At 47.2% G+C, this 26,464-nt stretch overlaps 10 protein-coding genes across 10 annotated transcripts; 4 read left to right on the top strand and 6 right to left on the bottom strand.

The window, feature by feature from the left end:
* Positions 1-119: 119 nt before the first annotated feature.
* N7529_002205 (ATP-dependent RNA helicase DBP10) lies at positions 120-2,870 on the bottom strand (the record flags this gene model as incomplete). Its single annotated transcript, XM_057237733.1, has 1 exon — positions 120-2,870. The coding sequence occupies one exon, from the start codon at positions 2,868-2,870 to the stop codon at positions 120-122; it is 2,751 nt and encodes a 916-aa protein (XP_057100344.1).
* A 760-nt stretch (positions 2,871-3,630) lies between these two features.
* Positions 3,631-4,569, top strand: N7529_002204 (uncharacterized protein; the record flags this gene model as incomplete). The annotated part of the gene is made up of 3 exons (XM_057237732.1): positions 3,631-3,634; positions 3,693-3,778; positions 3,832-4,569. 3 exons carry the CDS (start codon positions 3,631-3,633, stop codon positions 4,567-4,569), a joined length of 828 nt encoding a protein of 275 aa, XP_057100343.1.
* Positions 4,570-4,852: 283 nt separating this feature from the next.
* On the bottom strand, positions 4,853-6,862 carry N7529_002203 (MATE family efflux transporter; the record flags this gene model as incomplete). Its single annotated transcript, XM_057237731.1, has 2 exons — positions 4,853-5,659; positions 5,711-6,862. 2 exons carry the CDS (start codon positions 6,860-6,862, stop codon positions 4,853-4,855), a joined length of 1,959 nt encoding a protein of 652 aa, XP_057100342.1.
* Positions 6,863-8,208: 1,346 nt separating this feature from the next.
* N7529_002202 (DUF202 domain-containing protein) lies at positions 8,209-8,927 on the top strand (the record flags this gene model as incomplete). Its single annotated transcript, XM_057237730.1, has 2 exons — positions 8,209-8,288; positions 8,504-8,927. 2 exons carry the CDS (start codon positions 8,209-8,211, stop codon positions 8,925-8,927), a joined length of 504 nt encoding a protein of 167 aa, XP_057100341.1.
* A 351-nt stretch (positions 8,928-9,278) lies between these two features.
* idi1 (isopentenyl-diphosphate delta-isomerase IDI1) lies at positions 9,279-10,272 on the bottom strand (the record flags this gene model as incomplete). The annotated part of the gene is made up of 3 exons (XM_057237729.1): positions 9,279-9,514; positions 9,578-9,916; positions 10,020-10,272. The coding sequence occupies 3 exons, from the start codon at positions 10,270-10,272 to the stop codon at positions 9,279-9,281; spliced, it is 828 nt and encodes a 275-aa protein (XP_057100340.1).
* Positions 10,273-10,810: 538 nt separating this feature from the next.
* N7529_002200 (putative FAD dependent oxidoreductase) lies at positions 10,811-12,499 on the bottom strand (the record flags this gene model as incomplete). Its single annotated transcript, XM_057237728.1, has 5 exons — positions 10,811-11,605; positions 11,655-11,801; positions 11,860-12,127; positions 12,180-12,305; positions 12,369-12,499. The coding sequence occupies 5 exons, from the start codon at positions 12,497-12,499 to the stop codon at positions 10,811-10,813; spliced, it is 1,467 nt and encodes a 488-aa protein (XP_057100339.1).
* A 520-nt stretch (positions 12,500-13,019) lies between these two features.
* On the top strand, positions 13,020-14,300 carry N7529_002199 (TauD/TfdA dioxygenase family protein; the record flags this gene model as incomplete). The annotated part of the gene is made up of 3 exons (XM_057237727.1): positions 13,020-13,463; positions 13,517-14,058; positions 14,111-14,300. The coding sequence occupies 3 exons, from the start codon at positions 13,020-13,022 to the stop codon at positions 14,298-14,300; spliced, it is 1,176 nt and encodes a 391-aa protein (XP_057100338.1).
* Positions 14,301-14,762: 462 nt separating this feature from the next.
* N7529_002198 (uncharacterized protein) lies at positions 14,763-17,213 on the top strand (the record flags this gene model as incomplete). Its single annotated transcript, XM_057237726.1, has 13 exons — positions 14,763-14,811; positions 15,092-15,268; positions 15,329-15,386; positions 15,446-15,584; positions 15,632-15,710; positions 15,772-15,958; positions 16,014-16,119; positions 16,177-16,301; positions 16,353-16,397; positions 16,451-16,610; positions 16,661-16,776; positions 16,830-17,060; positions 17,120-17,213. The coding sequence occupies 13 exons, from the start codon at positions 14,763-14,765 to the stop codon at positions 17,211-17,213; spliced, it is 1,566 nt and encodes a 521-aa protein (XP_057100337.1).
* A 3,225-nt stretch (positions 17,214-20,438) lies between these two features.
* Positions 20,439-21,440, bottom strand: N7529_002197 (uncharacterized protein; the record flags this gene model as incomplete). Its single annotated transcript, XM_057237725.1, has 1 exon — positions 20,439-21,440. The coding sequence occupies one exon, from the start codon at positions 21,438-21,440 to the stop codon at positions 20,439-20,441; it is 1,002 nt and encodes a 333-aa protein (XP_057100336.1).
* A 1,430-nt stretch (positions 21,441-22,870) lies between these two features.
* Positions 22,871-26,066, bottom strand: N7529_002196 (uncharacterized protein; the record flags this gene model as incomplete). Its single annotated transcript, XM_057237724.1, has 13 exons — positions 22,871-23,275; positions 23,351-23,539; positions 23,592-23,667; positions 23,914-23,942; positions 24,054-24,068; positions 24,200-24,312; positions 24,374-24,474; positions 24,569-24,572; positions 24,651-24,755; positions 24,823-25,103; positions 25,169-25,723; positions 25,798-25,935; positions 25,987-26,066. The coding sequence occupies 13 exons, from the start codon at positions 26,064-26,066 to the stop codon at positions 22,871-22,873; spliced, it is 2,091 nt and encodes a 696-aa protein (XP_057100335.1).
* Positions 26,067-26,464: the final 398 nt, after the last annotated feature.

Raw genomic sequence — 26,464 nt, 5'->3', positions numbered from 1 at the left:
TGTAGGGAAAACAAAAAAGAAAAAAAAAGTATCCGAAGACAATGTGGTATCTTTGCAATAACTATAGACATCTATGCGACACAACTTTTTCCATCCCCCCTTTTCATTGCGAACCCCGTTCACCGTCTCTTCTTCGCCGGCCGAGCATTCTTGTCGCGGCGCTGTTGCTGCTGCTTCCGTGCCTTGCGAATATCTTCCGTAGACCGAAGCTCGCTCTTGCCGCCGTATGCCGCGCCGCCCAGCTTGTCATGCTGGCGCTCACGCGCGGCATCGTTCTTCTTCTTCATCTTGTCGTAGTCGCGGCGCAGAGGATCCGCCCGCTTAGGTGCCCGGTCTTGGGTGTGTCGGAAGCGGCCTGTCGCCATGCGGGATTGAGTGGCGTTCATAGCCGGAGTCTCGTTTTCACCAACGCGAGGCATGCGCTCCACGCGCTTGCCCTTCTTCCAGGCCTGGAAGCGACCGCTGCGGAAACTGGCGGCGATCTTGGCTCCACTTTCTCCGCGGACGAGACGGTCGCCCTTGGATCCGTCCTCGTCGTTCTGACGGGCAACATACTTCTTGTGACGCTTGTCCCAGCGCATGACGGAGCGCGCTTCACCGAAGCCACGCTTGCCTTCGTCACCGTTCAGGTCCATGGTCGCATTGCGAGAATCGGAGGCAAAGTTCGAGTTTGTACCGGAGTGAACACCGTATGCCTTGTCTTCAGCCATGTCGTTGTGCTGAGGTTTGTAGCCCATGAAGTAGTCGGGATTTTGGAATGCTGCCGCGGCGCTTTTCTTTTCTCCTTGGTTGGCTTTGTTTGAGTTGTAGGCGGAGAAAGTAACCTCCAGCTCATCTTCGGATGCTTCAGACATGTTGTCGCCAGGTTGGTCGGGAACATCGTCGTCATCCGGCCTGGGTTGGCCATCCTCGCCAGTGGGCATTCCGAGCGCAGATAACTCAGCCTCTGCCTTGGCATCCGCGCGCTTTCTCCTGTTCTCAACGCCAGTGCGGAGTCGTCGAATGGTGTCGACAGCCTCGTTATCGGCGACCTTGCCGCCTCGTCGGTTGTTCGCTTCGAAAATCGTTTCTTGTGGCCGGTAACCGCCAATGCGGGCCAGCATGCTCTCTCGCTCAACTTCCATCGCGCTGGCTGCGTCGTTGAAGAGCGGGTGAATCTCGGACCAGTGCTCGGAGGAAACAACTTCCTTCGACCGTTTCGCACTCTCAGCAGATGCCGAGTTACGGGTACGTAGGTACAGCTTCTCTCCCTTTTGGGAGACTTGCTTCTGCCCGAGAATATCCATGTCGTCGTCGAGGACCTTCTGCACCCACTCGCAAGAGCGAGAGATCGCTTCTCTTGGCAATGTTCCCACAGCCACATCCTCAGCATAGTTTAGCTCAGTTCCATATTGGCGGCCAATGACCAGTCTGCGTCCTAAAAATAGTTGAAGATCGAGAAGGTAGGGGCAATCCTTGTCGCGAACAAGACTATAACTCCAACCCTTTTGGCCAGCTCGAGCTGTACGACCGACACGGTGAATGAAGATCTTAGGCTGTGAGGGGAAGTCGTAGTTGATGACGTTGGCAAGAACAGGAATATCGATACCACGGGCGGCCACATCAGTGACAACCAGAATGTTCGAGATGCCTGATCGGAAGTTTTGGACATGCTGATTACGTGCGGTCTGGTCCAGGGAACCGTAGGCGTAAGAAGTGGCAAAGCCTGCCTCAACCAGCAGGGAGTAAAGGTAGTCGACGTGGTGCTTGGTAGCAGCGAACACAATGGTAGAGTGCTTGGTAGGTGACTCCTTGAAGCCACTTGGGCGACGGACATCTGATCTCTTGCGCTTCTTCGACGGGTTTTCTGCTTCTTGGCGGACTCTCCTGCCGATGTCTGTCTCGCCAACGGGCATCTTAATAATGTCGTGCAAAATGTATAGCAGGGCACCTTCCTTGTCCGAAGACTTGACTCCAAAGAAGGCGTTTTGTAGGTCAGGAGAGACCTTGTTTTCAGTGTCGAGACGAATTAGACTGGGTTCTTGCAGACCAGCGCGGGCAAATTCGACAAGAGACTTGGGCAATGTAGCAGAGAAAAGGAGAGTCTGACGAGCGGACGGCAGGCCGTGCAAAATCTCGGTCAATTGGGCAGCGAAACCCATTTCGAACAGTCTGTCAGCCTCATCGAAGACGACATACTTGATGCTAGACAAATCCATCTCCATCTCAACCTTCAAGTGCAGGAATCGACCGGGTGTTGCGATAATGATATCGGGGTTGTTGGCCATCATTCCAAACTGATCTTCCAAACTGTCACCACCAATGATGAGTACTGATGTCAGGTTTGTTCCCTTGCCCATTTCCTTCACAACTTTCATCGTTTGCAAAGCCAATTCACGAGATGGGGACATGATGAGAGCACGTGCACCGAAAGCAGTGCTGTGGCTCTTCAGCTTCTCGATCATGGGAATAACGAACGACGCAGTCTTTCCGGAACCGGTTCGAGCCATACCCACAACATCCTTGTCATCCATAATCACGGGAATGGTCTTTCGCTGAATTGGTGTGGGCACGGAGAATCCTTTGCGGGCGATGGCTTTGAGCAGGAAACCACTCAAACCCATTGCCTGAAAACCACCACCCTTCTTCACCGTGCGGCCTTTAAGGTTGGAGCCCTTTCGGTTGGCAGACGCTTGCTGGTTTGCAATGAAAGCCGCATCGCCGTCATCTTCGCCTAGGAAGTCAAAATCTTCGTGCACGGGCTTCTGGTTTTGGTTTTTCTTCTTTGGAGGCTTTACGGCATCATCGGAGTCACTGTCATGTTCAAAGAGGGCACTGGTAATGTCGAACTCGTTCTCCGACTCCGCGGGGGAGGCAGCACGGCGAGACATGGTATGTGAAAAGCCTCGACTGATATGCCGGAAATGCGATGATAAGCGGTAATTAGGTCGTCGCTTCAATGGTCGGGGAAGGCGAAAAGAGCACAAACAAATGCAGATATAAAAAGAGTGTAAATCGCAAATAATCCACCGACTGCTCAAACTTCAGTCGCCAGAAGAAAAAAGTCCAGTCGCTTATCTCGCCGTCATTCCATCGCAAAAAAAAAAGTTGAGAGAATCAAGGCGGTGAAGTCCGGATCAATAATAGTCCGCGTGCAAACAAGTCAAACGCTATCTATATATTCAAAAAGTATAGCTGCATCGAGTAGAGAATGGTTGAACTGAATGTACAAAATTGAAAGGAATGGGGGAGTATTCAATGTATACTTAGAGACAAATGGAAAAGGTGTTATAAGATAACAAATCGACTTCAAGGGTGTCGCTAGAGTTTGTAGATGTAAAGTATACACCAACTGTCCAGGTTTTGAGCCAGTTCATGTATACGATGCTTGAAATAAATTCTACACACATTACCAACTCTTGATTTTCACGTGTAACTATCAATATTGCAAAAGGTACAATTGTTCAACTCTACATTGTAGAACGCCGAAGAGGAAAAACAGAGCTCGAGTCCAATTTATAGAAGGCGGTCTATTACAGCAGAACACGATCCCCGCGACGCGCTCGACACGCTCCCAATTGAGTAAAATGGTGTTCAAGACAAGCTCTACCCAAATACCTTGATTCCTTATTTCACACAACACCACAGATCATGGGTATGTATACATTCCCAATTTTACTATCACCTCCAGCTTAATCTAATATGACACCCAGATGGCAACTACAGCAGCTACGGAGGCGGCGGCGGCGGCGGAGGAGGCTTTATGCCCGGTGAGACCAACAGTCCAGCAGGTGGAAAGGTACATTGATATCGTCAGATTTGAGAACAACAATACTAATTAGTAAAACTCAGACTGGCGATCGGGACAACAAGACCCTCCGCCCGGTGACAGTGAAGCAAATCCTCGACGCCTCGCAACCTTACCCCGAAGCCCCATTCCAGGTCGACAGCGCCGACGTAGCCAACGTCCTCTTCATGGGTCAAGTCCGCAACATCAGCTCCCAGAGCACAAACGTCACATACAAAATCGACGACGGCACAGGCGAAATCGAAGTCAAGAAATGGGTTGACTCGACGACCGCCGACAACATGGATACAGACGACGGCAAGGCGCCCGGCGATGGCAAGAGCGAGCTCGAGCTCAACGGCTACGCCCGCGTCTTTGGTTCCATCAAGTCTTTCGGAAACAAGCGCTACATCGGTGCTCATAGTGTGCGGCCTCTGACTAATCTCGACGAGTTGAATTGCCATTTCCTCGAGGCTACCGCTGTGCATTTGTTCTTTACGCGCGGCCCGCCTGGTGGCGCTGCGCCTGAGAATGGGGCCGGCGGCGATGCGGTTATGGGTGGTGCGGAGGAATACGGCACTGGGCAGAACAAGGCTTTGGCTTCTATGTCGCCTGTTGCGAAGAAGATTTATAACTTGCTCAAGACTGAGCCGCAAGATGATACTGGTCTGCACTTGCAGGTTATTGCGTCCAAGTTGAACATGCCTGCTACTGAGGTTTCGAAGGGTGGTGATGAATTGCTTGGTGCTGGTGTGATCTTCTCCACTATGGATGAGCAGACATGGGCTATTCTGGAGTACTAGAGGATGAGGGTGTTGTTTGCGTTTGGTAAAATTCATATTTAGGCTCCAATGATATCATGATTTGTTACTGCATACCAAGGGAACACATGCTCTATTTCTCTGCAATCTTCATAAAACATATGGTTGGAAAAAAGCTAGACACTGAAATCACCAAGCCACCGATGACGCTGAATGCAAAATGTACAGAACCACCACATGTACTTACATAATAAATTACGCAAACTTTTGGTCCATCAAGTCATGTAAGCACATTTATTCATCCGTGGATGTAGAACGAGCCAAATCAAGTCAGCTCATTCCTCCGAACAGCATCCTGGACGGAACGATCCCAATTAGCGCGGCAGATGAAAATACCCTCGATGAGAGAAACAAGTCCGAGGGCAAGAGCCACGCCAGTCCAAAGACCCATGACGCCCCAACCCAGAGCAAACGTCGTACCCATGCTGAGCGGCATGGCAATCACATAGTAAAGGAAGAGCTGAACGTAGCCACCCACTTCCTGGCGACCAAGACCACGAAGAATACCGTTGCAATTAGCTGCCAAGGCATCGAAGAGCTGGAAGGCCGCACAGAGCGGAAGAACCTGTGCTACCATCTCCACGACTTCAGGGTCGGAGCTGAAAAGTCTGGGGATATACGAGCGCAACGTCGACAGAACAACCATGTTAAATAGCCCGACGATGGCGGCTCCGCAGAAACTGACTTTTGCTGAGGTCTTGGCGGCATCGACCAGGGTGGCCCCGATCAAGTTTGCTATTCGCGTGCTACCCGCGATGGAAAGTGGGAATGGGATCTGCCAGGTGATGCTCGAGATTGTTGCGAGAATGGACTGCGCTGCTAGTGCGGACGTGCCGAGGTAGCTGGATGCGAGTGTCAGGATTTCGAATGCTAGACACTCTGCCTCCACCATGATCAGCCCTGGGAGAGCTAGTCGGATCATTGGGCCCCAGTTCTCGAATGCTCGTCTGCTGAAACCGCACCAGCACTCGGATCCTACGAAGAAATAGACGTAGATAAATAGGCAGATCGGAAGTAGATTCTCTGTGATCACCACGGCGATCGGGGCTCCAATGAATCCCCATTGAAGTTTCTGCCATATTCGTCAGTATTCTTTTCGTTCACGAAGTGTGTAAGTACTCACCCAAACGAAGAACCAGTTGAGGAAGGCATTCAGTGGCGCACAGAAGATCAGGACATACAGAGATGCTGAAAACACACCCTGGGCCTGAAGATATCGCTTGCCGCTCTCGAAGCAAGCAAACCCAGGTGTTCCCAAAAGAGCAACCTTCAAATAAAGACCGGCCATTTTGGCAACCTCTTTTTCAGGCACAATCTTGGCAAGGATATGCTCGGAAAAGTACCAAAGAACCATAATAGGAATGGTGACAAGCAAAAGGAAATACACCATCCGCAACATCTGCAGTCCCACTAGCTTCCTCTTCCCAGATCCATATGCCTGTGAGCAGAGCGTATCCAAGCTAGTCGCCAAACCAGAGTACACTGCGTTTCCGGTAATGGTCACAGTCATACTCGCAAGACTAACCGCTCCAAGCTCCTCTTTTCCCAAATGGCCAATGGTAAAAATACTCGCTACAGTCAAAGAATACTGCAGTAGGAAAGTCACCATCAGGGGCAACGAGTATCTCACAATAACCTTGGCTTCGCGCTGCCAAGTGGTCTGAATCAGACCTGCCGCGACGGCTTCGTCCCATTTCCGATCAATCTCTTCCGAGCCCATCTCACTGCCAGATTCAGAAGCAGCTTCACCAAGCAGAGCAGTCGTTTCGCTTGCCGTGTCCGCCTCTCGGACTCTGCTTCCCGGTTGCGAAGATCGACTCGCACGTCGGGATGAAGGTCCTTGTCCGATAGCGGCAGATAACAGCCCGCTCACTTTACGCTGAAGGCCGTGCGATTTGCCATGCGCATGCTCAGGCGAGATAACATGGTTATCGCTCAACAGGTGGCGTTCTTCTTCGATGGCTTGCTGGCGCTCACTTTTGGACAGCACTTGCTGTTCGCCAGCCCAGGGTATTATGGTCGCATGGCTTATGGAGGTAAAATTGCTAGGACGGCGATATGACCCTGCTAAAGAGCGGGTGAGCGTGCTGGTGTAGCTGCCGGGCGGGCGGGCCGTGGAGCTGTCGGAAGCTTCATCGGTCCGAGTTTGATCGTCGTCGCTGTAGTTTTCCAGGTCGCGGGCAATAGCTGATGCGGCAATAGGCGAGCTGGAGGCAAATGACCGGCTGAATGGGCTTTGATGCTCGGAATCCGAGCGGATGTTTCGGGGACCCATGATAAGAGCTTGATGAGTCTAAGGCTGTTTGGTGGCAAACTGCATTGTTCAAAGCAAGAGTGCTGCTTTGAATTCTACGGTGGAACCAGGGCTTCACGGAGATGCCTAGGAGAGAGAAGAAAAGTAAAAAAAGACGGCTCCAAGCTGGTTGCGGAGATAGCGTATTTGTAATACAGATATGTCTCCAAGGAGGGACTATATTTGTGGCCAGTATGAAATAAATGATAAGCCGCGGGATCTATTTACCAACTGTTCTTAGCAAGCGAGAGCAAAACACCCTGGCCGCAAAATTCTACTCCGCTTCCAACATCAGTATTTTCCACTGCCAGGTAAAAATACACACTCGTTCTGATGGATTTTGGATGTCTGCACATACATACATAGGTAGATACATGTAGATGTACATAACTAGATCGTACGACGAAGGAGGACAAAGCAAGGGTTATGAGTCAACGTATGATTTCTACTTAGTAACTATCGCTATTAGGTACGATAATATATTAAATACGCATCTCCAAATGCACAGTCATTCGCTCTTTGGTCCCCGCACTATGACCCCACAAGGAAGCTCGATGCGGATCCAGTAAGATGATCTTCTAGCCACGAACCTGGAAGTTGGCAGATCTTTTCAAAGGTAGTCCGTATATTATTCCAAGGGTGTATACTCAATGTCACCCTACATAACAGATTTCCTCCCAGATAGGACTTGCGTATATTGGTCCTGCCGCCGCTGTGGTGGGCTTCGCATCTCCTTTAGCTAGGTTGTCAGCTTAAGGAATTGTAACGAATACAACAGCGTTGGCTTATTTATGCGTTGACTTGCTCCAAGGTTTGTGCATTGGCTTACTACATCTTTGACATGCCTCCCGAGCTGTAGATATGGAGCTTTTCCCTCAAATATCATAGATCAATCCATCATCCTGAGGTCTCTCCTCATAATGTTACTACTACAATATATATGCTCGTTTGTATAACATTATATCAGCATTGGTTACAGCCCTAATAAACGGCATATTTACCTACATCCATATTTTGTATGTATGAAGAATCCCTCAAGATTGCTACACACTCGAATCAAGGATCGTGCTCATTTGTACTCATTGAGCAAAAAGCGGCAAGTCTGAGCATCAAAGCGGAAATAGAACGCCAAGAAGGTGTCGAAGAAATACATTCGTTGGATAATATTTAAATGTTGTCAGGTGCATCAAAACACCTGGATACTGTGCTCATGTCTAACCACTGACATCATTCCGAAAACGGTATAGACCATCACATGACTGAATCTCCAAGTGTGCAGGTGTTTCTCCTCTTCCATACATAGCTATTGAGCAGGCCAACGTTTCACCATGTCTCAAACGAGGACAGTTCGTCCCCCCTTCAACCCTCTCATCAACCTGGTACATTCCAAACCGGTACTCGTGGAAGAGTAAGTCAGCCCGTCCAAGATTCTTTCTCCCGCAAGCCCGGGAACAAAACACGCTGTGTGGCTTGACTCCTTACATGTTGAATTTCTGGATTTTACATCTGCACATGTGACCGTTCCATGTCTAAATCCCGTAGTTTCCTGGACCCGGGGCTGGAATTCCTCTCAGTCGCCCCGCATACCTTGTCCGAGACGGTAACATTCTAACATCTTTGAAGGCACATCGAGTCTCAGCGCCATATTCTACTATCGCGACCATATTGCGGAGCGCTGCTTTTCGAAAATAGCTCTTCTGATGCTCGCGACCACTGCGCCAATGAGCGCACTTTTCTCTCATGGCTCCGTCTCTCTATGTATTTGGCCATCGTGTCATTGGCTATCATTATCTCATTTCACTTTCGGGAACAACCAACCGTCCTGGAGAGGCGCATGGCCTTGCCTCTCGGCATTATCTTTTGGGTGCTCAGCTTGACTTGTTTAGCGAACGGCTTTGCTAATTACTCGCGCACCGTGATGAAGTATGCTCGCAAGGCAGCTTTGGTGCAAAGTGGGTGGAAGACCCAGGTTGTCTTTACGGTGGTTGGGATCGTGATTCTGGGCAGTTGCATTTTGTTTTTGTCGACCGATCCAAAGGCTCGGTGAAGCGAGAAGTTGCTTGTCTTTGTGTTTTGTTAGCGCTGGCGTTGGCATAGGGCATTTGCACATTGTACTTAACATTCCTTGCATATGTATAAATGGAATTAGGTCTTGAATCAAAGACGAAACTCTCAGTGGCTAAGATTGTCATGACCGAGTATCAAATAGTTCAGAATGTGGAATTGTTCAAAGTAAACCGGAAGGGAAAAATACTCGAATTATATATGTTCGTGAGAGTCATTTAGCAGACAAAAACAAATGAGGTATCTCCATGAGTCACGTAAAAAAGGAGCCTTGGTCGGGAATGCATAATCAAGAGAATGAGAAGACCGAAATGCGCTATATGCTTCCGACAATTTACATCCGACGGATCTCCTGTTCGTTCTTGTACTTGTCCAGGGCAGGGGTGCCGAGGTGGCTCCACCATTCAAACAACATCGAGTTGCAGATGAGCTTGAACCAGGGAGTGAACTTCAGACCAGGCTGCTCGAACATTGCCTTCAGCTCATCGGCCGACACATAGGTAGTGTCGCGGACCTCGTTGGGGCTTGGGTCCAGGTCGACATCGGCCTGGATGAAGAGGATGTAGTCCACTGATACTTGTCAGAACCCTCCCAATCAAATTGGTGATATGTTGCGCCATGTAAATGACTTACCTTCGTGCTCACCCCACTTGCCATCACTGGGGGCCTTGTAGTGTATTCTGGTGAAGAACTCGAACTTGTCCAAGGGGACCTGCTCAGCCTTGATGCCCAGCTCGTGGTCAAGCTTGCGCTGCGCGGCACGCTTCACGCCCAGCACAGCAGCATCCAGCTCAGAGCCTGTCTCACCAGGAATTCCCAGAGGGTGTGAGCAGCAGGTGTTGGTCCACATATCGGGGAAGGTGATCTTCTCGGTAGCGCGCTGCTGGAGCAGCAGACGCTTTTTGGAGTCGAAAAGGAAAACAGAGAACGCGCGGTGGAGGAGACCCTTGTCAATGTTGGTCATCAAGTGGCCTGTTCAAATGTGGCGGTCAGTGTCTCATCTGGAAACAGATTGTCCCCCGTCACAACCCCGCCATTCGGGACATTCTGGGGCAACTCTGGGGCTCCAACATACACAGCTTCTTGCTGGCGCTTCCAATCGGGCGGTCATTGTTATCCAAAACAATGCAGACTTCATCCATCAGGCGGACTTGTTCTTCATCGTACCCTTCAAGCTCGCTAGCCTCGCGTGCGCTGTTGCTCTGAGCGGTGGGGAGGATTTCGCGGGCGAGCGATGTATCGACTTCGGGGAAGAGAATGGCGACATTGTCCGCCGTGATTTCAGGCGGACCGCTAAGAGTGACTGTTTCGGTGATTGTTTCGGTCATTTTTATTTATAGGCGCAGGTGAAACAATAGGAGAGATAAAAAAGAAATGTAGTGTTGGGGTTATCAAGGGGTATCAAGGCGGCAATGATCGGCAGTTTTGCCCCAGAGCCCTGTTCTAGGTTTCCTTCTTTTTCTTCAGCGAATGATCGACTTTGTTGACATCTTGTAAGTACACAATTTAGCAATTGTGCTTGATTGAAACGTTTGCTTTCAAAATTGATATTGCAATTGTGCACCTTGGTCCTGTTGATTTCAATGTGTATCATAGGGATGAAAGAAAACTGCGAAGGTGGATAGCAGCCAGGTTAAATACGTGTGAAGCTGATGGAGTGCAAAGTCTACAAAGCTGACAGTGGCAACTTGTGTTCTCGTCCATGTACGAACTGCATACAAGCAATTAAAATTTTCTCCTTATCACTTTGACTTTATAGCGTGGCAAATCGCGATCGGTAATGTACCTCGGAACTTCATCCAAAGATAGAGGATATCTATTGTAATAGAAAAAGACGGGAATTCTGTACATCTAACTTGAAAAGCTTCAGGCCGAAACTTGTACTTCTGCCGGGCTTTTGAACACATCTGCCCGCGGAAGCTGCCCTGCAAGTATCAATTTGAGTCTTTCACCCAAAGCTACCCTTTCTTGAACCCACGCCTCAGTATGACCCTCGATCAAAGGTAGACCATTTTCAACTCTACCAGCGTTGACCCATCCGATCAACTTTTTGACATACGGTTGTTCTTGCTCCTTGAGCGAATGGAAGCTTCGTCCATGGCCCTTGGTTTTCACGCGATCCACATACTCTGCACGCAAATCCTCGGTAGATGGAAGCTGCGAAACTCCAGAGAGAAAAGCTGCCACCGCGATAGCTTGAAATTCGAACAACGAGAATGTCGCTGTATAGAAGGGAATGCCGACAAAGGCGAGTGTGGGGTCAGGGATATAGAAAATGTCTTCATGCAAGTTGTGGACTTGAGTGCCGTCCGTTACAAGTACTCTGTCATTGGCCTCGGTGGCTGACACACTATGATCGTTGAATTCGTCAAGGAATGGGAGGGCCATCTGGTATCCTGTGCAGAGAATGATCGTGTCAAATTCACCGAACGACTCTCCGGATTTGAGGTGCGCGGTTAAAGGCAAGTGTTCATTTGAAGCAGTCGATGTAGAGATTTTGAACTCTCCAATCTCGCCAATCCTTGTGGCGTTCGGGGGGAGTGCGCTCTCAGGGAGGTCAAAAGCGCCATTTCGGGTGCTTTGATAGACTTTGTTTGCGGTGATACTGATCTCCTTGGCTATGTCGAGGGCAGACACACCTCCTCCAATCAGAAGTACATTCTGGAATTAAGTCAGCCAACTGCAAATACTGGAGATCACACATTTGTACCTTTCCTTCGAATCCTTCTGATTTTCTGAAGGACTTGGAATGGAAGATCTTCGCAGGCCACTGAATCTTTGCTTCGGCCAGGCCCCGAATGTCTGGGACAAGAGGCGTATGATAATGCCCCGAAGCCACAATCACCGAGTCAAATGTCTACAATCCAGTCAGAAAAAATGTCATTTATTTGAGTGATACCGAAACCAGAACATACCTCAGACTCCTGCTTCTCAACAAGGTCTTGGTCTGAGTCGTTCAGCGTACTCCACTCGACGGTCCATGTCGAACCATCCTTGTAAACTCGATCAACTCGAGCACCAAACTTGGTGACATCGTCGACACCGGCCTTTTTGGATGTATCCTGGATATAATCCTTGAGGACATAATGTCTCACGTAGGGCCCAGTTCCTTCGGGCCAAGTATTGAGCTTTGTCTCAAGTAATGGAGTCGAGACGTTATTGGTGAGACTTTCGTAGCAAGGCCTAGCTATTGTAAGCACTATCAACGCTTAGAACAACTTTACATCAAGCTTACCCTGGGGGCGCATGGAGCAATATCTTTCTTTCCTTGCCTTCTCTGTCATCTTTCACATACTCCTGCGATGCAGTCGGTTTAGGAGATGGATATTGGGCTTCAATTGGCGTGCGCTTGTCGTAAAGCCTAGGTTGAGTTAATTTACTGTTTCAAAAGGTCGCTGGAGAAATAGTCAGGGTTCAGTCTTACCACACTCCTCCAGCTGCATTGCTTCTCTCAAAAACCGTCACTTGGAGGCCAGCAGCCAGAAGATGTCCGGCAGTAACCACCCCACTAATACCAGCCCCGATGACAGCAACTCGACCAGACTTGTCACTCATGGTTTTAAATGAAAATATCAATATGGAGGAAGAGTGGTTTAGCTCCTCTTATTAGAGGTCGACCCTGTAGTCCACATTCATGGACCATTACCCGAGGCAACGAAACAACAGCTCAATATTTCGCAATTGCCCGCTATCTCAAGATAGCTTCAAAGGTAGCCTACCGGAAGAGACGGCAAATGATAGAGCAAATGTTGCTTAGAAATGCTCTGCGATCGTAATATCAAGGGCGAATTGTGAGACCAGTTTCCCCGCTTAAACACTTAGATATGGCAAGATGCATCGAATTGACAAGATCTGACTGGATAAAAGAGAGGGGTTGGGATTGAATCAGGAGCAGAATGGTTCAACTCTCGGAGATAAACTGCGCCCGCAGAAGGCGTAATGTGTCATGGCGATGATGTGCTTGGTGCAACATAAATCGAGATTTCTAACATCCTTGAGTATATAGCAGCCGTATTCAAGAACCCCATTAAAGTCAGAATTCAGCAAGTGTCAGATATATCAACAGAATAGTACTATGGCTCCCGCTCCTATTGATCCACGCATCGTCGACGTTGCAGCGCCGAGGAAGGACACACTTGGTCTTCCTGAGCCTGCACGTGAACGTCTAGAAAAAGCCGGCATTAATCTCAGCGAAGGCTATCCGTATCGTCCTTCTCGTCCTCTTTACCTTGATGACGTATATAATGTCCGAAACTACGATCGTCTCCATATAGACCCCGGCAGCCGAGCCGACCCCGAGAAAAAAGCACTTTTGTCCGCCGCGACAAATGTAATCCCATTGACTAGACACATTGGAACTGAGATTGTCGGTTTGCAACTGAAGGATCTAACAGATCAGCAAAAAGATGAATTGGGTTTGTTGATTGCCGAGCGAAGCGTTGTCTTCTTCCGAGACCAAGATATCACCCCCCAACAGCAGAAAGAATTAGGAGAATGGTTTGGAGAAATCGAGGTCCATGTAGGTTTTCTCCAATCTCATCAAATTATCAAACGCCAACTATGACCGTCAAGCCTCAAGTTCCTCAAGTGCCCGGCGTCCCTGGCGTGAGCGTAATGTGGCCAGCATTGCAAGCATCCGAGAACCCAGCAAGCTTTCGTCGACCGGGCGGAGCATCACGATGGCACAGCGATCTTGTGCACGAAAGACAGCCCGCAGGAGTAACGCATCTGCATAACGACACCGTGCCCACAGTCGGAGGAGATACCCTCTGGGCGAGCGGGTACGCGGCATACGAGAAGCTGTCACCACTATTCCGCAAACTGATCGATGGCCGAACTGCTATATACCGCTCGGCTCACCCCTACCTGGACCGCAAGAATCCAGAAGATGGACCAAAATACGTGGAACGGGAGCATCCTATCGTCCGTGTTCACCCGGCTACAGGCTGGAAAGCACTGTGGGTAAACCGGGCAATGACGGTGCGCATCGTTGGGCTTGATAAAGCCGAGAGCGATGTGATCCTGGGATACTTGTATGATGTTTATGAGAAAAATCCTGATATCCAGGTCCGGTTCAAATGGACTCCTCGCACGAGTGCGTTGTGGGATAATCGGTGAGTTAATTTTCATAGATCCATGGCATGAAAGTATACTCACCATGTGTAGGATCACTATCCACAATGCCAGCTGGGACTATGAGGGATCTCAGCCTAGACATGGAACGCGGGTGACTTCGCTCGCTGAGAAGCCTTTCTTTGATCCCAATGCACCTACCCGGCGGGAGAAGTTGGGTCTTTTGGGCCCTGAGGAGGTTGCAGAGCTAGAGAAATTGTCTGATCTCCTTCGGTTGGAGTAATCCAGTACAGATAAACCACCTATGACATTTGGTATAATTGTTCTACAATTGAGTCTGCCATAGGTCTCAATAGGGTCGCAGTATGGACCTATTTGTCTCCAATTGTAGTTTTGATCATTTTATCGTGTGATGAACTAGCTAGTCTAGAGAATAATATCCGTCATCAATATGAAAACCCCAATGGGCCTTACGTAGATGTAAACCACCAAAACCCTCCGATTTGATATACAATGTATATATCTATAAGTATAGTTGAGCTTGCAATGTAAACACAATACTTTAGTACCCAACATGAACAACATGTAACTTGTACTTTAGTTTTGGTGACACCATCGTCAATGCGCATGACGAGCTTCAATAGCACAAATGGTGAATTCCTAGTGCGATATGACACCAACAACTTACCAACTCAGCAAATCATATTATGTCGGCAAAACTCCGGTGCATCAGCTATCTCAATAAATGTTGAACATTCTCACGGGAATTGCGCAAGTTGACTTGTCATTCGACGGTTAGCCAGAAACTCCTCTCGTCGTACCCGTAAAGCTTGATTTACCCAGCATGAAACTGACTATGTCTCCGCTTTCAAGCTGACAAGTTTTTTCTCGAAGAAACTAACGCGTCGAGTCGCAGGCCTTTGGGATGTCAGCCCGTCAATCATCGCCAGATCTGATAGCATTCTCGGGTTCGGAACTAGCATTCCAGCATGTCCGAAACGTAGACTTAATGATTCTTCCGGAGCTATAAGAATGTTTCGTAGGCTCTCAATTCTGTCTTTCTTTGTCTGTCAGTACTGGATGGTATTATGTCGCCAAAATCAATCGAGGCCGATCTTGCGACGCAAGTGGTTCAAAAAGAACCAAAGCGCAAATGGGTCAGCTATATCTGGGATACTTTTGATAAATCTCCCGAGGAGCGCAAACTGTTGTTTAAATTGGATTCAGCTATCTTGACATTTGCATCGCTGGGTAAGTTTTAATGTGATTTTGTTTTTTTTTTTTGCAAAAAACTCCTAACTAGATCATTAGGATATTTTATCAAATACCTGGATCAAATCAATATCAACAATGCCTTTGTCTCTGGGATGTATGAATTGCTACTTTGTGTTTTAATGTGAAATTTTGATATTGACAGCTTATGTACAGGAAGGAAGATTTGGGCATGTACGGCAACCAACTCAACTATATGCAAACATGCTGGACCGTCGGATACGTTATTGGAGAAATTCCTAGCAATATCCTATTGACACGTATAAAGCCACGATACTGGATTCCAACCATGGAGGTAAGATGGTTCTCTTGCTATTGATGGTCATTTGTTAACCCTGATAGCTTCTCTGGACCGTTCTTACAATGTCGCTGTCCCGATGCAATACCCCGACTCAATTCTATGTTTTGAGATTCTTTGTCGGTATGCAAACGTACGAACATTAGGTCTTATAGTACTGATTTCTAACTTTATGCGATAACAGGACTCGCTGAAAGTACTTTCTACCCTGGAATGCAATACATCATCGGATCATGGTACCGAAAGGACGAGCTCGCGAAACGATCATGTATATTCCATACAAGCAGTGGAATTGCCAGTATGTTCTCCGGTTACCTTATGGATGCGGTATTTAAACTCGGAGGACGTGGGGGCTTCAAGGGTTGGCAGTGGTAAGCATGATCTCTCAACCTCGTGAATAGAGTGAATGCTAATAACTTTGCAAAGGCTTTTCATTATTGATGGTGTCATTTCACTGCCAGTGGCTATAAGTGGATTCTTTGTTCTTCCTGATGTACCTGAGATCTCCAATCCTTGGTATTTGAGCGAGCAGGTAAAATCCTCCTTTCTGATCCCTAGAATTCTATGCACATATTGACCTTCAAAATAGGAGGTACAACTGGCTCAAAAACGGATGGCTTTGGAAGGAAGAAGAAACAGAGAGCCATACACAAAGTCGAAGCTGAAGAAAATCTTTACTTCCTGGCACATCTATCTTCTGACCATACTTTACATGTAAGCCCACAGGCCTAGAAAAAAAAAAGAATGGTTGCTAATTCCTTTCAGATGCTTCAACAATGGTGCCGCCGGAAGCCAGCCCGTCTTCCAACAGTGAGTAACAGCGCTAAGAAAGAATCTGCAAGGTTTCTCTAATTCTCCATCAGGTTCCTCAAAGATTCAAAAGATCCTGTCTATTCCATCAGCCAAATCAACACTATGCCAACGACAACCCCTGCAGTCCAGGTTGCAACAACTCTCGCTTATGCGTGGATATCAGATACTGTTCTTAAAGGACGTCGCTGGCCTCCAATTGTGTTTGGCGCCGTGAGTTCAATGTCCCTATAACAAGATATGCAGAACCTAACATATTACAGTGCGTAAATATAATAAGTTATGTTTCCCTCGCAATATGGGATATTCCAATGGGATGGAAATGGACATGCTTTATTATGAGTGGAGCCGGATACGGGCTAAGTGGTCTACTTATGGCGTAAGTCAAGCCTCCTCAAACAACACTTCTAAATTTTCTGACGGTTGTCACAGCTGGGCTCATGAGATTTGCTCTGACGACAACGAAGAGCGATCGCTGGTCATTGGAAGCATGAATGAGATGGCTTATGTCTTCCAGGCTTGGCTGCCTCTTATTGTATGGCAGCAGGTCGATGCGCCTAAGTATCAAAAAGGGTACATCACCGTGACTATTCTGTCCATTCTCTTAATTGTCTTCACATTTATCATTCGGTTCCTGCATCAGAAGGAGAAATTAAGCAAAAGGTCGGTTTAGAGTGTGACCTAGCTTTGGATAAATCGCCTAATGCTAATTTGTGATATAGCAGGAGCCTCACCCACGAGGCAGAAGAGACTGAAGATGGCTCCTTAAATACTGCTGAGGTAACCCCTGTTGAGGCAAAGTCTTTAAAGGCTTGAGGAGTAGAATAAAAGCATGTGCCTTGGCCAATATATTCCCAGGTTTCGGATGTGTTGCGGAGGTTTCTCTCGATGATGAAGCTCTATCGAGTAGTCGTTTCACAACAAAGCATAAGGATATTGAAGGATCTCCAAGCCTAAATCTGCTAGACATACGATTTTGTTAGTTTAGGTTTTAGTTTCCGTCTGTATTTACCTTGTCATGTCTGAAATCTGGAATAAAACGAATATGAATCCCCCCCCCCCCCCCTTCCACGCGATCAAATGACCCTTCATTGGCAAGTGCTTATTCCACAGAGATGACTCTAGGGCTATGTCAATGAAGTATTGAGCTTGGAAAGGGGAAATTTCTAAACGCACCGAGCTAGGCAAACTTAATCGAAGCTTGGCTTTGACCTTATGTATTTTTCTAGAGCTTGAACCATGCTTGGATTCGTCCACTTTTCTTGGCATATCTACTCCCTTCGGCAAGTTTCAGATCGTTCAATCTGGGACTTAGAATCAAGTACTCCGTAGGAATGCTCACTTCTGTGCACTATAGCATTCAAGCAGAATTGTATGAATATTGTATAATATATAAGTACGGGGAACCAGAGTACCCAAACTGCTGTATGATGAGTCGTGAGTGTGATGGTGATTCGTGTGATGTGGGTGATCGAACAATATCACACGCCAAATCTTCCAATCAAGTCTGCAATCTAGTCAAGATCTCAATACTACACACAATAGTCCCATAATGGGCCCTACATATTTTCCATTGTACAATATTGTAGCTCCTGAGTCTGTTTCAGGTGACGTTCATTGGGCTGGCCGATTATCAAGATTGTCTCATCCTGCATGTCGATCTCGATGGACTAACATGCATTGAGGATGCCAAGGTGAATATCCCCGCTTTTTACGACTTGTCTCCGGCTTCTGCTCTCAGGGGCTAGCTGGACACGGAGTGTCGATATGATCAGTCCATATGGCCAGGCAGCAGCGTGCAATGTACGGAGTAGGCGTGTATCTATTGCAAGACCGTTAGCACTAGGGCGGCTTTCAAGTTAGTGGCGCTGGTACGGGTAATGGTTTGACCCGATCAAGTAAAAAATGCGTATATTGAAATTGTGATAGCCCATCTGAAATTGGGGATCCCCCCCCCGGTCACAAGACAACGAGGAAGGAAGTGGAACAAGGATGGCCTTGTTTTTGTTACTGGTTTAACCCCTAGTTATTCGCGCGGAGATCGGCATGGTGTCTTATTCGGCAACATTATTGAGGGATGGGTCTACGGAGTAGTTTGAGGCCATAGCTCCCAATCTTTCCATGGGGTGATCTACATGTTGGCAGTCGTGAGGATGTGGCAAAACGCCCGTCAGCAAATGAGCAACTATGCCGTGCTATAAGACTGTGCCTGTCATGACATTTGGGAAACGGATATTTCGGGTTAAACAGTGCATCAATTGCGAGGGGACTCGACTCCCGGGCTATTGGAACCGGGAGAAAATATCCTAATTCGGGCCCACTTGTGAAAAATTCTATTCAGGAATATGCCGGTCACTCCGATGAGGAAGTGATCACTCTTCGGGCAGCCATACGGAGTAGACGGAGTACGGTTGTATAGTTATGGAGATCAACGTGGCCCGGACTGGAGATAGGCGAACAGACGCGTTGTCTCTTCCGCGGCTGCAATAAAAGTATAATTCCAAATCGCTTCTTCTAAAATTAAACCTCCACTTAAGACAAATAGCTTGAAGCTCTAGAAGTGGAGATGACCAGGTTCTTGTTGGAACTTTGAACAATAATGATGCAGTCAAGGCAAAGCTAAAAAGAAGAAGCAGCGAGAGCGATTGATTGCTTACAAATATATAGTTATATGTAGACGTGAATATTATCTCCAGGGGTTTTCGGCTTGCGACCGAGCAGAGATTAAATAAATTACATAAGAGGTCAAGGCGAAGTAGAGTAAGACATGGCCTGCATGGGCGTTAGATCTTGTTTTGCCCCTTCCTTCCCTTCGTTCACTCTCTATTTCTCTGCGCACTTATGAACGTGCACGGGAAAGATTTGCAACATTAGTGTAAGAAGAGGAGCCTCCTTTTTATCGGCTCTGTCTCCGCGAGAGACTAAGGGGTTAGAGTTATTTCAAATCAGTTCCTTTTCGTTTTGTCGAAGATCCCTCGCTTGGCTTTAGCGTGTGATTCGGCGTTCTCCTAAGTGGAGCGCGGCAAGAGTCGACATCTTCTCAACGGGCCTCGGTGCTTTTCGTCGGGGTATTTCAGTGATTCCTGTTATTTTCCGTTCTTCTGCTTTTGTTTGGTTATTCGTCACTTGTAATTTCCACGCGGTAATCTCTCTCTCTCTCGCGGTGTTTGTCAGGTGACGTCTATCATTGTAAGTGTAACCATGGCTACATTATATATATCTAGTTTATGGTGAAGTATCTATGTACTTTGTACTTTATAATGTAAGTGACTTACTGTATAGTCAATCCCTGATCCTATTGTAGGAACATAAAACAAAGTACCAATCTTAATGCCAAAACTGTGACATTGAATGGTTGATAATACCCGCGCGTCAGAGAGAAGTATGCAAATAATATCACATTCGAGACTTGATCTATGAGATATGCCGAAATATAACCGAAAAACATTGTTATGTCAATGTGACATTGAGACCAATATGAAAGCCTTCTGTGGTTATTTCAAACATCCAACCCAAAATTGCATCGCAATACAATGTTCAATGCTCAACGCCAAGGAAATGAAAGGGTCTTCACACGATATGCTGAGATACATGATCCCCAAAAAGGTCATGTTGTGTCATGCTGTAGTCAAGGAAATGAAAGCAGATATGAGATGGCTCTGACCAGCAAATTTACAATGGCAAACAAGTTCAAAATGATAAAAGTATGAAAACAGACCTCCCAAAAATGTGGCAATAGCCAAAAACGGACAGCTTTCCACCCAAATAAACATTCAGTCTTCATCGTGTATTCATCAATTTTTGGAATTTCGGCGGCTATGGTTTGGCATGCTTTTGTCCGATTTGGGCGCAAGCAAAGGTAGATCGACTGGGCCACTTTGGGAAGATCTAGTTCCTTCGCATTCGTGTCTGTACAGCCAGATGATGTTAGGAAACACATCTCTTGGATGAAAATGTGTCCTCTTACCTGGTCAAGGAATCTTGACGGGTGAAACTCCTGTCACACATGTCGCAGCAATATTTGTGAAGTTTGAGATGGACCTAAGACTCGCGTAAATAACCGCTCTTGAGCCATACACCATCATATATCACTCCACTCACAGTATTAAAGTGTCTCCTGAGATCTGAGCTTCTTCCAAAGGATTTGGGGCACTCCTCGCAGCAATGATTTCTTTTCCAATCGGGGTTGTGCATCTTTTGATGCTCCTTGCAATTGGAGCGTCTGGTGAAAATGTGACCGCATATAGGGCATTCCAGGCCACTAGCAGAAACAGCTTTGACAATTGAGTCACGGCTTCTTCTTCTTCTGATCTTAGGCGCAGGCTCTGCGGCTTTTGTACTGGGGGGAGGAGCCTGGGGCTGGGCAACATCCTGTCCGACGTTGATGTTTTGTCTATAGCCGCCAAATTCCATTTCTTCTCCCGTAGCCCCGATGTAGGATACAGTGGTGAAACCGTTGAGATCGGTGACTGGCAACAGAGGCAGCGTGAGGGGCATTGACGCATCCGCAAACGTACTCCGAGGCCACTGTCCGCTCGTTCCGTTGCCTAACGTGATGGGCAACACTTCTAGCGGCGTTGTCGGGACCGAGCAAGATGTATTCATCCACACACTAGACATTCCCGAGAAGGTGTCTTGGCCTGGGGCAAGTTCCATTGCCGAGTTGTAACTGGTGGACGCGCTCATGGATATAGGGCTGTAGAGATTGAAGGAGTCCTGGGTGATATTTGGAGGTGTGTTGTATGTGGGATAGTATAGGCCGTTGTCGTTGGTATAATCATCATAAGATACTTCGAAGGTAGGCGTTTCTTGTATTAGCTGCGACGGCATAGGCGGGACGTTAACCAGTTGGTCGATTTCATACTCGGTCTCGCAGCCTGTGATTCCTAACCCATGATGGAATCCTCCTCCTTGAGGCCCAGATGGGGAAATAGCGATAGGGGACGAGTAAATTGAGGACGAGTATGTTGGAGATGAATGAGAGCGTGTATCTGATTCGAAGGGAGCTGAGGTAGAGTGACCTGATCTCTGATGATGATTCATGTTGTGAAGAATCAAAACAACACAAAACCAACAATGATAATTGATATTTAAATTAAGACCAACTAAAACCTAGTCTTTATCGGAGTAGGGTAATAGCGGCGATAATGTGAAGTATATATAGCGGCTTTCAACAGCTTCGCTGGTAGGGTTGGACAGATACATTGACGGTGGCTGAGATAGGGTATGAACTCATTGGAGAAGAATTGGAACTTGCGCCACATCAATCCCGACGAAAGCTGAAGCTTCGATGAAGTTTGACGCCGTAGTAGGTAGACAAGGCAGATTTGAAGAGAAAAGGGTCTGTAACAGTAATTGCAGTGGAAGAATCAACTAGGGTGGGGGCATTAACGGAATTCGGAAGCCCTTCGATGATAAGTCTAGGTCTTTTTCTTTTTTATTTCTTTTTTATAAGGGTTAGCCCCGGAGAAGACATGCCTGTACAGAAAAAACATACGCTATGTCATAGGGAGATCTGGATGCACCTGTTTTTCTTTTCTTTTCTCTTTCTTTTTTCTGTTTCTCATAATATCATACTATATTGTATAGGTACATATGTAAAGAACGCCTAGTAAAGAACGCCTAGTAAAGAGCGACTAATGCCTAAAAAAGAATATACTAAGACCTAAATAGATAAAGATATGATGTAGATGCATAACGGCGCCTGGGTTTAGTGGATCTAGAAAAGGCTAACCATCCCTTTCATCGCGGTTGGGCAGACCAGCCCAACCGCGACGTGTTCCATGCAGGCAGCAGGTAGCCAAACATAAACATAGATAGAGCCCGATACTCTGGTCCTCGACTTGGCGAGGTGCATTGATTTTGAGGATTTGTTGACCACTCATAAGCACAGCCCACAAGACTAATGAAGAATATACCTGCAATCTCAATAAAATACAACCAAAAATTGGCACATCGTGACCTCAATCCTATGCGGGCCCGCCCTTCCGAACCGATCTCTCCCATGTATACCATATTGCGGAAACTCCACATGGTCTCCACAGGTGCTGGCGCGCCGCGGATGAAATGATGGTCTATCTACAGTTCACATTCTATGCATCAAAAGTAAATGATATATAAAACAGTTTGAGGCAAAAAATTATCAGAGGGGGAACAAAAAAAAAAAGGAGAACCCAGCCCGAAAGCACCGAGCAAAAAGGAGAAAAAGAAAAGAAAAAAAAACGAAATTAAAAGGAGCGAATCCCGGAAAAAACAACCAAGCCTGTTTTAGAATGTCATCGATATGGTTGTTCACAAGCATCTCGAACGGTTTTCGACTGTCAGTGACTAAATCCGCACCGACACCAACTAGCGCCAGTCCGGTCCTGCAGGGGCGTGCGTGGCCCTAAGCGCCAGGGAAGTGACCCCTCTGCCGCGCCTTTTTTCATTTGCCCGACTGTTCGCAAATAATAGTGCGGAGAACACATTATTTGCTAAGTGCGATTTCTGCCCATTGCCTCCACCTGCGCTCGCAGTCGCTCTACCGTGTCGATCAGGTCCGCAAGTTGATCTTGTCCAGGCCCAAGTTCACACGCGGCTTGTTGATCCACATTGTGTTCTTTTCCAGAGCCCATATTTGTTTCAAGTACGGAGGGGTGGTGTGGGTCCTTAATTGAAGTCGGCTCATTTGCAGAAGTACGTCCCCCGCGTGCCGGCGTTGGAATTGGGGGGAGTTGACTATTCTGTCGTTTCGAGTTTCGCCATTTTGATTCATACATCCATATCAATGCAACGAATGGAATGTGAGTAGCCCGAAGCAAGATAATGCGTACACGGCGAACAGTTCCGGCTGAGAGAAAAAGCCGCATTGGGCGAATACAGAGGAGAGGGATAAGATTCTGCAAAACGTTAGCCTGGAGCTCTTCCAGAATGGAAAAGAAACATTTGAAATTAGGATCCGACGCTAAACTGACCAGGGGTGGCATAAAATATGTTAGTCGTCGAGAATTACTGCTTTCCAGGACATAGATTGCCAATCTGATTGGTTCTTTAGCAAAATAGATCTTTCCATAGGGGCAGTGCCAAAGCGCCGAATTAAGAGGATAGACAGGGGTCTTGTATGCATACTGGAAAAGATATTCTTCTCGGGCATGACGCATCACCTATACAAACAAGGGTTAGTATCGACTGTCACGACTTAGTAGAGCTACTTACACCTTCAAGGCTCATACTCATCAAACTAATCAAAGATGAAAGAATGAGGGTATTGGTCATTAGTGAAAAGATAAGCCTGTATATCATCATAAGTTAGTATATTTTGTATGTAACGCCTTACAGTGTAGTACCCCGTATGGAGTACATAAATAAACTGCGTGGAAGTTTCCGCAAAACCCGTGTACCATGCGCAAAAAGAACTGCGCATGACTGCGGCCGAGTGTCGCTTGCATATTGAAACGTGATCAATTGCAAATGCGACCTTAAAACGCTTGGTGTGGCGTAATTGAATGGTGAAAAGCACATCGAAAAGGCAACTCACATTAAACCGTAGCCGAAGATTGGGGAGATCTAAGAAAATTAGCGTCTAATTCAACTTAACGCGATAGCCAACCATTTTGCCAATATTCCGGGATGTTGCATTTGGAGCTGCATAACAGCCGCTTAGTGGGCAAGACTTACTTCAGACGCGGTGTCCTGTCATCCAATCAATTCCGCCACCGTCAGTGCACAGAGTCCTAAAATTATCATGAAGCATAGGCAAACCCACTAAACCAAGAACACTTGATCTATAATTTGGTCAGAAAGAGCGGTCACAGACTTGGAACAGGGCGCATTTTCGTTTCACCGCCATACCCGAAGAACACTTTCACTAAAAGATGGGCCATTGCCTTGATGGACAAGCGGTCACGGGCGAGCATGGTAAATGTTGTCAGGAACCCTGCAGGAGACCCAAATAGTCAGACGTGCATCTCATGTCTCGGGCTACGTTGCCCCCTTACCAATGTACAATACTACTACCACTGGAGAGAATCTAAAGAACGCTTTCGTCTGAAAGAGGCCGATCAGCCTTGCGCCCCGGAGCCGGATGGGGAAATTGAAACTGTACCATCTCCTTTAACACCGGTATCTACGCATCGCTAATTAGTTTGTTCTTTCGAGGGTGATGGGTGATATCCCATGCAGGATCGACTTACTAGACTGCCAAAGTAGGAGTTCAAGCTCACGAGCGAGCAGATCCTGTTCATCCTGTGTCAGCCTAGGCGCCCAACTGCATACTCCAGGAGTAGTCTTGCCTAGGAACAAGAAACAGAGCCTCCAAAGACAAGATGTCGAATGAGAGCTCAATAATTGACGCATTGCCTTTCACTAGTCCAATGACTCCTAAGGTGGTCTGATCAGTCGCCTGGGCCTTGACCGCTAAGGCAGATGTGGATAGGAGATGACTCACTTGTTATGACAAATGCAATGCCTACCCCGATAATGCTCAGATTCCAGAGACTCCAGAAATCCATTTGGTAGAAAACCATCCCCGCGTCAATGATTCCACTTAGTTCGTCATATGCGAAGGCGACAATCCACACATACATCACCGCCTCGAACACTCCAATGGCTTCTTGCCTTCTCTCTATGAGGACTGCATAATAGAGAGCAAGGAATGAGATGAAGAAAGCGGCTTCAAAGATCTTGCGATAAAGAGGTACTCTCAGGCGTGAATACGGATCCGCCGTTCTGATACAGCCTGTGTCAGTATAGCCATAACCTTAGCCACCGGGTTTCTGCTGATCATGTCTTACTTGGTGTTGTAAATATGTGGTTTTTTCGTCGAATTCACTGTCAAAGAATCCCAGAAAACAATCTCACCCTTCCAGATACCGTCAACCACCCGTTGGACAACTCTTTGGCTGAGAAATCTCTTTGCATGAGCGATCGTTGCTATCTCCAAAGCATTTAACCCAAAGAACTGAGAGTATCTCTGTGTGGCATAGAATTCCTCTTGGCGAGTTCGAACCTGTGAGGATGAGGGACCTGATTCCTGGGTCTCTGTAGTCCCTTTGTTGACAAATAGGCGATAAAAAGAAGACGTGTTTGGCAAGAGGGGTGTAGTCTCGCTATCTGTCTGGCGTATACCACTCTGTGGGGATGTGAAGCCGGAAAGACCTCTCTCTATCTCAAGGATATTTGCAGAATTGCGGCGCGGTGACGGTAGTTCCTCTAATAGAAACTCGATGGTCTCGCGTTGGTTTAAATGACACAGAAATTGCCAGGCAACAAATTCGCAAGCTGCACCTCGGCTTTCATTAAGACCCCAGTCATCTTCAATGGCAGTTGTAAACTCTGATTTTAATATCCTGGATTATAAATTAGTCCGCATTGTTTCACAGTTGAGATTGTTTCATAGTTGTCTTGTTGGTGATTGGCTTACATCAAAGCCACGATGATATAAGGATTGTGGCTGTCTTCTGCTAATGCGTGAACCAGTTGTCTCAAACGGTGGCCCTGAGAACCATACAACATTTGTTCAAATGTGTAGGCCATATCCCCCACCGCCATACTGATGAAGCTAAAGACGATTTAGCTATATCTTGGCGCCAAAGAGATAACTTGGACTTACTTGAATAGTTTGGGAAGCACATCGAAGAGTGGCTCATCTGTGTCGATGATGGGAATCTCAATGTTATCCATGTCTACCATACTTGTTCACAGTGCGTGGATCCGCTCAGGCGAGAACCAGAGGATCAGAGAGAAGCCAATGCGAGAGAAGTCAACGAATGAAGACGTGCCGAATCGATCGGTGATTTCTTTCTCAGGCGGTTGATTTTCAATGATCAAATGGAGTTCGCTGCGATCGCTCTCGTTCTGCTGTTATGTTTTAGGGTGTCTCCTTTCGGAACTGCTGCAGGGGTCGGTGTCAAGACCGAGATATCTCCGTGAGAAGCATATATTTCGATTCAGTTTGCACGCACAGAATTCATGATGAGATGGGCCAATATATTAAAGCAATACAGATGTTCCAGATATTCTTCAAAGTCACTAAGAATTAAATGAATTAAATAAAACGAAACGAAACAAGCTGAAAGTTGCCCTTGGGC

The sequence above is a fragment of the Penicillium soppii genome (assembly GCF_028829465.1).
Source record: "Penicillium soppii strain IBT 18220 chromosome Unknown utg000003l, whole genome shotgun sequence".
Classification (NCBI taxonomy): Eukaryota; Fungi; Ascomycota; class Eurotiomycetes; order Eurotiales; family Aspergillaceae; genus Penicillium; species Penicillium soppii.
Note: the sequence above shows the minus strand (reverse complement) of the source record. Positions and strands in the feature narration are given on the sequence as shown.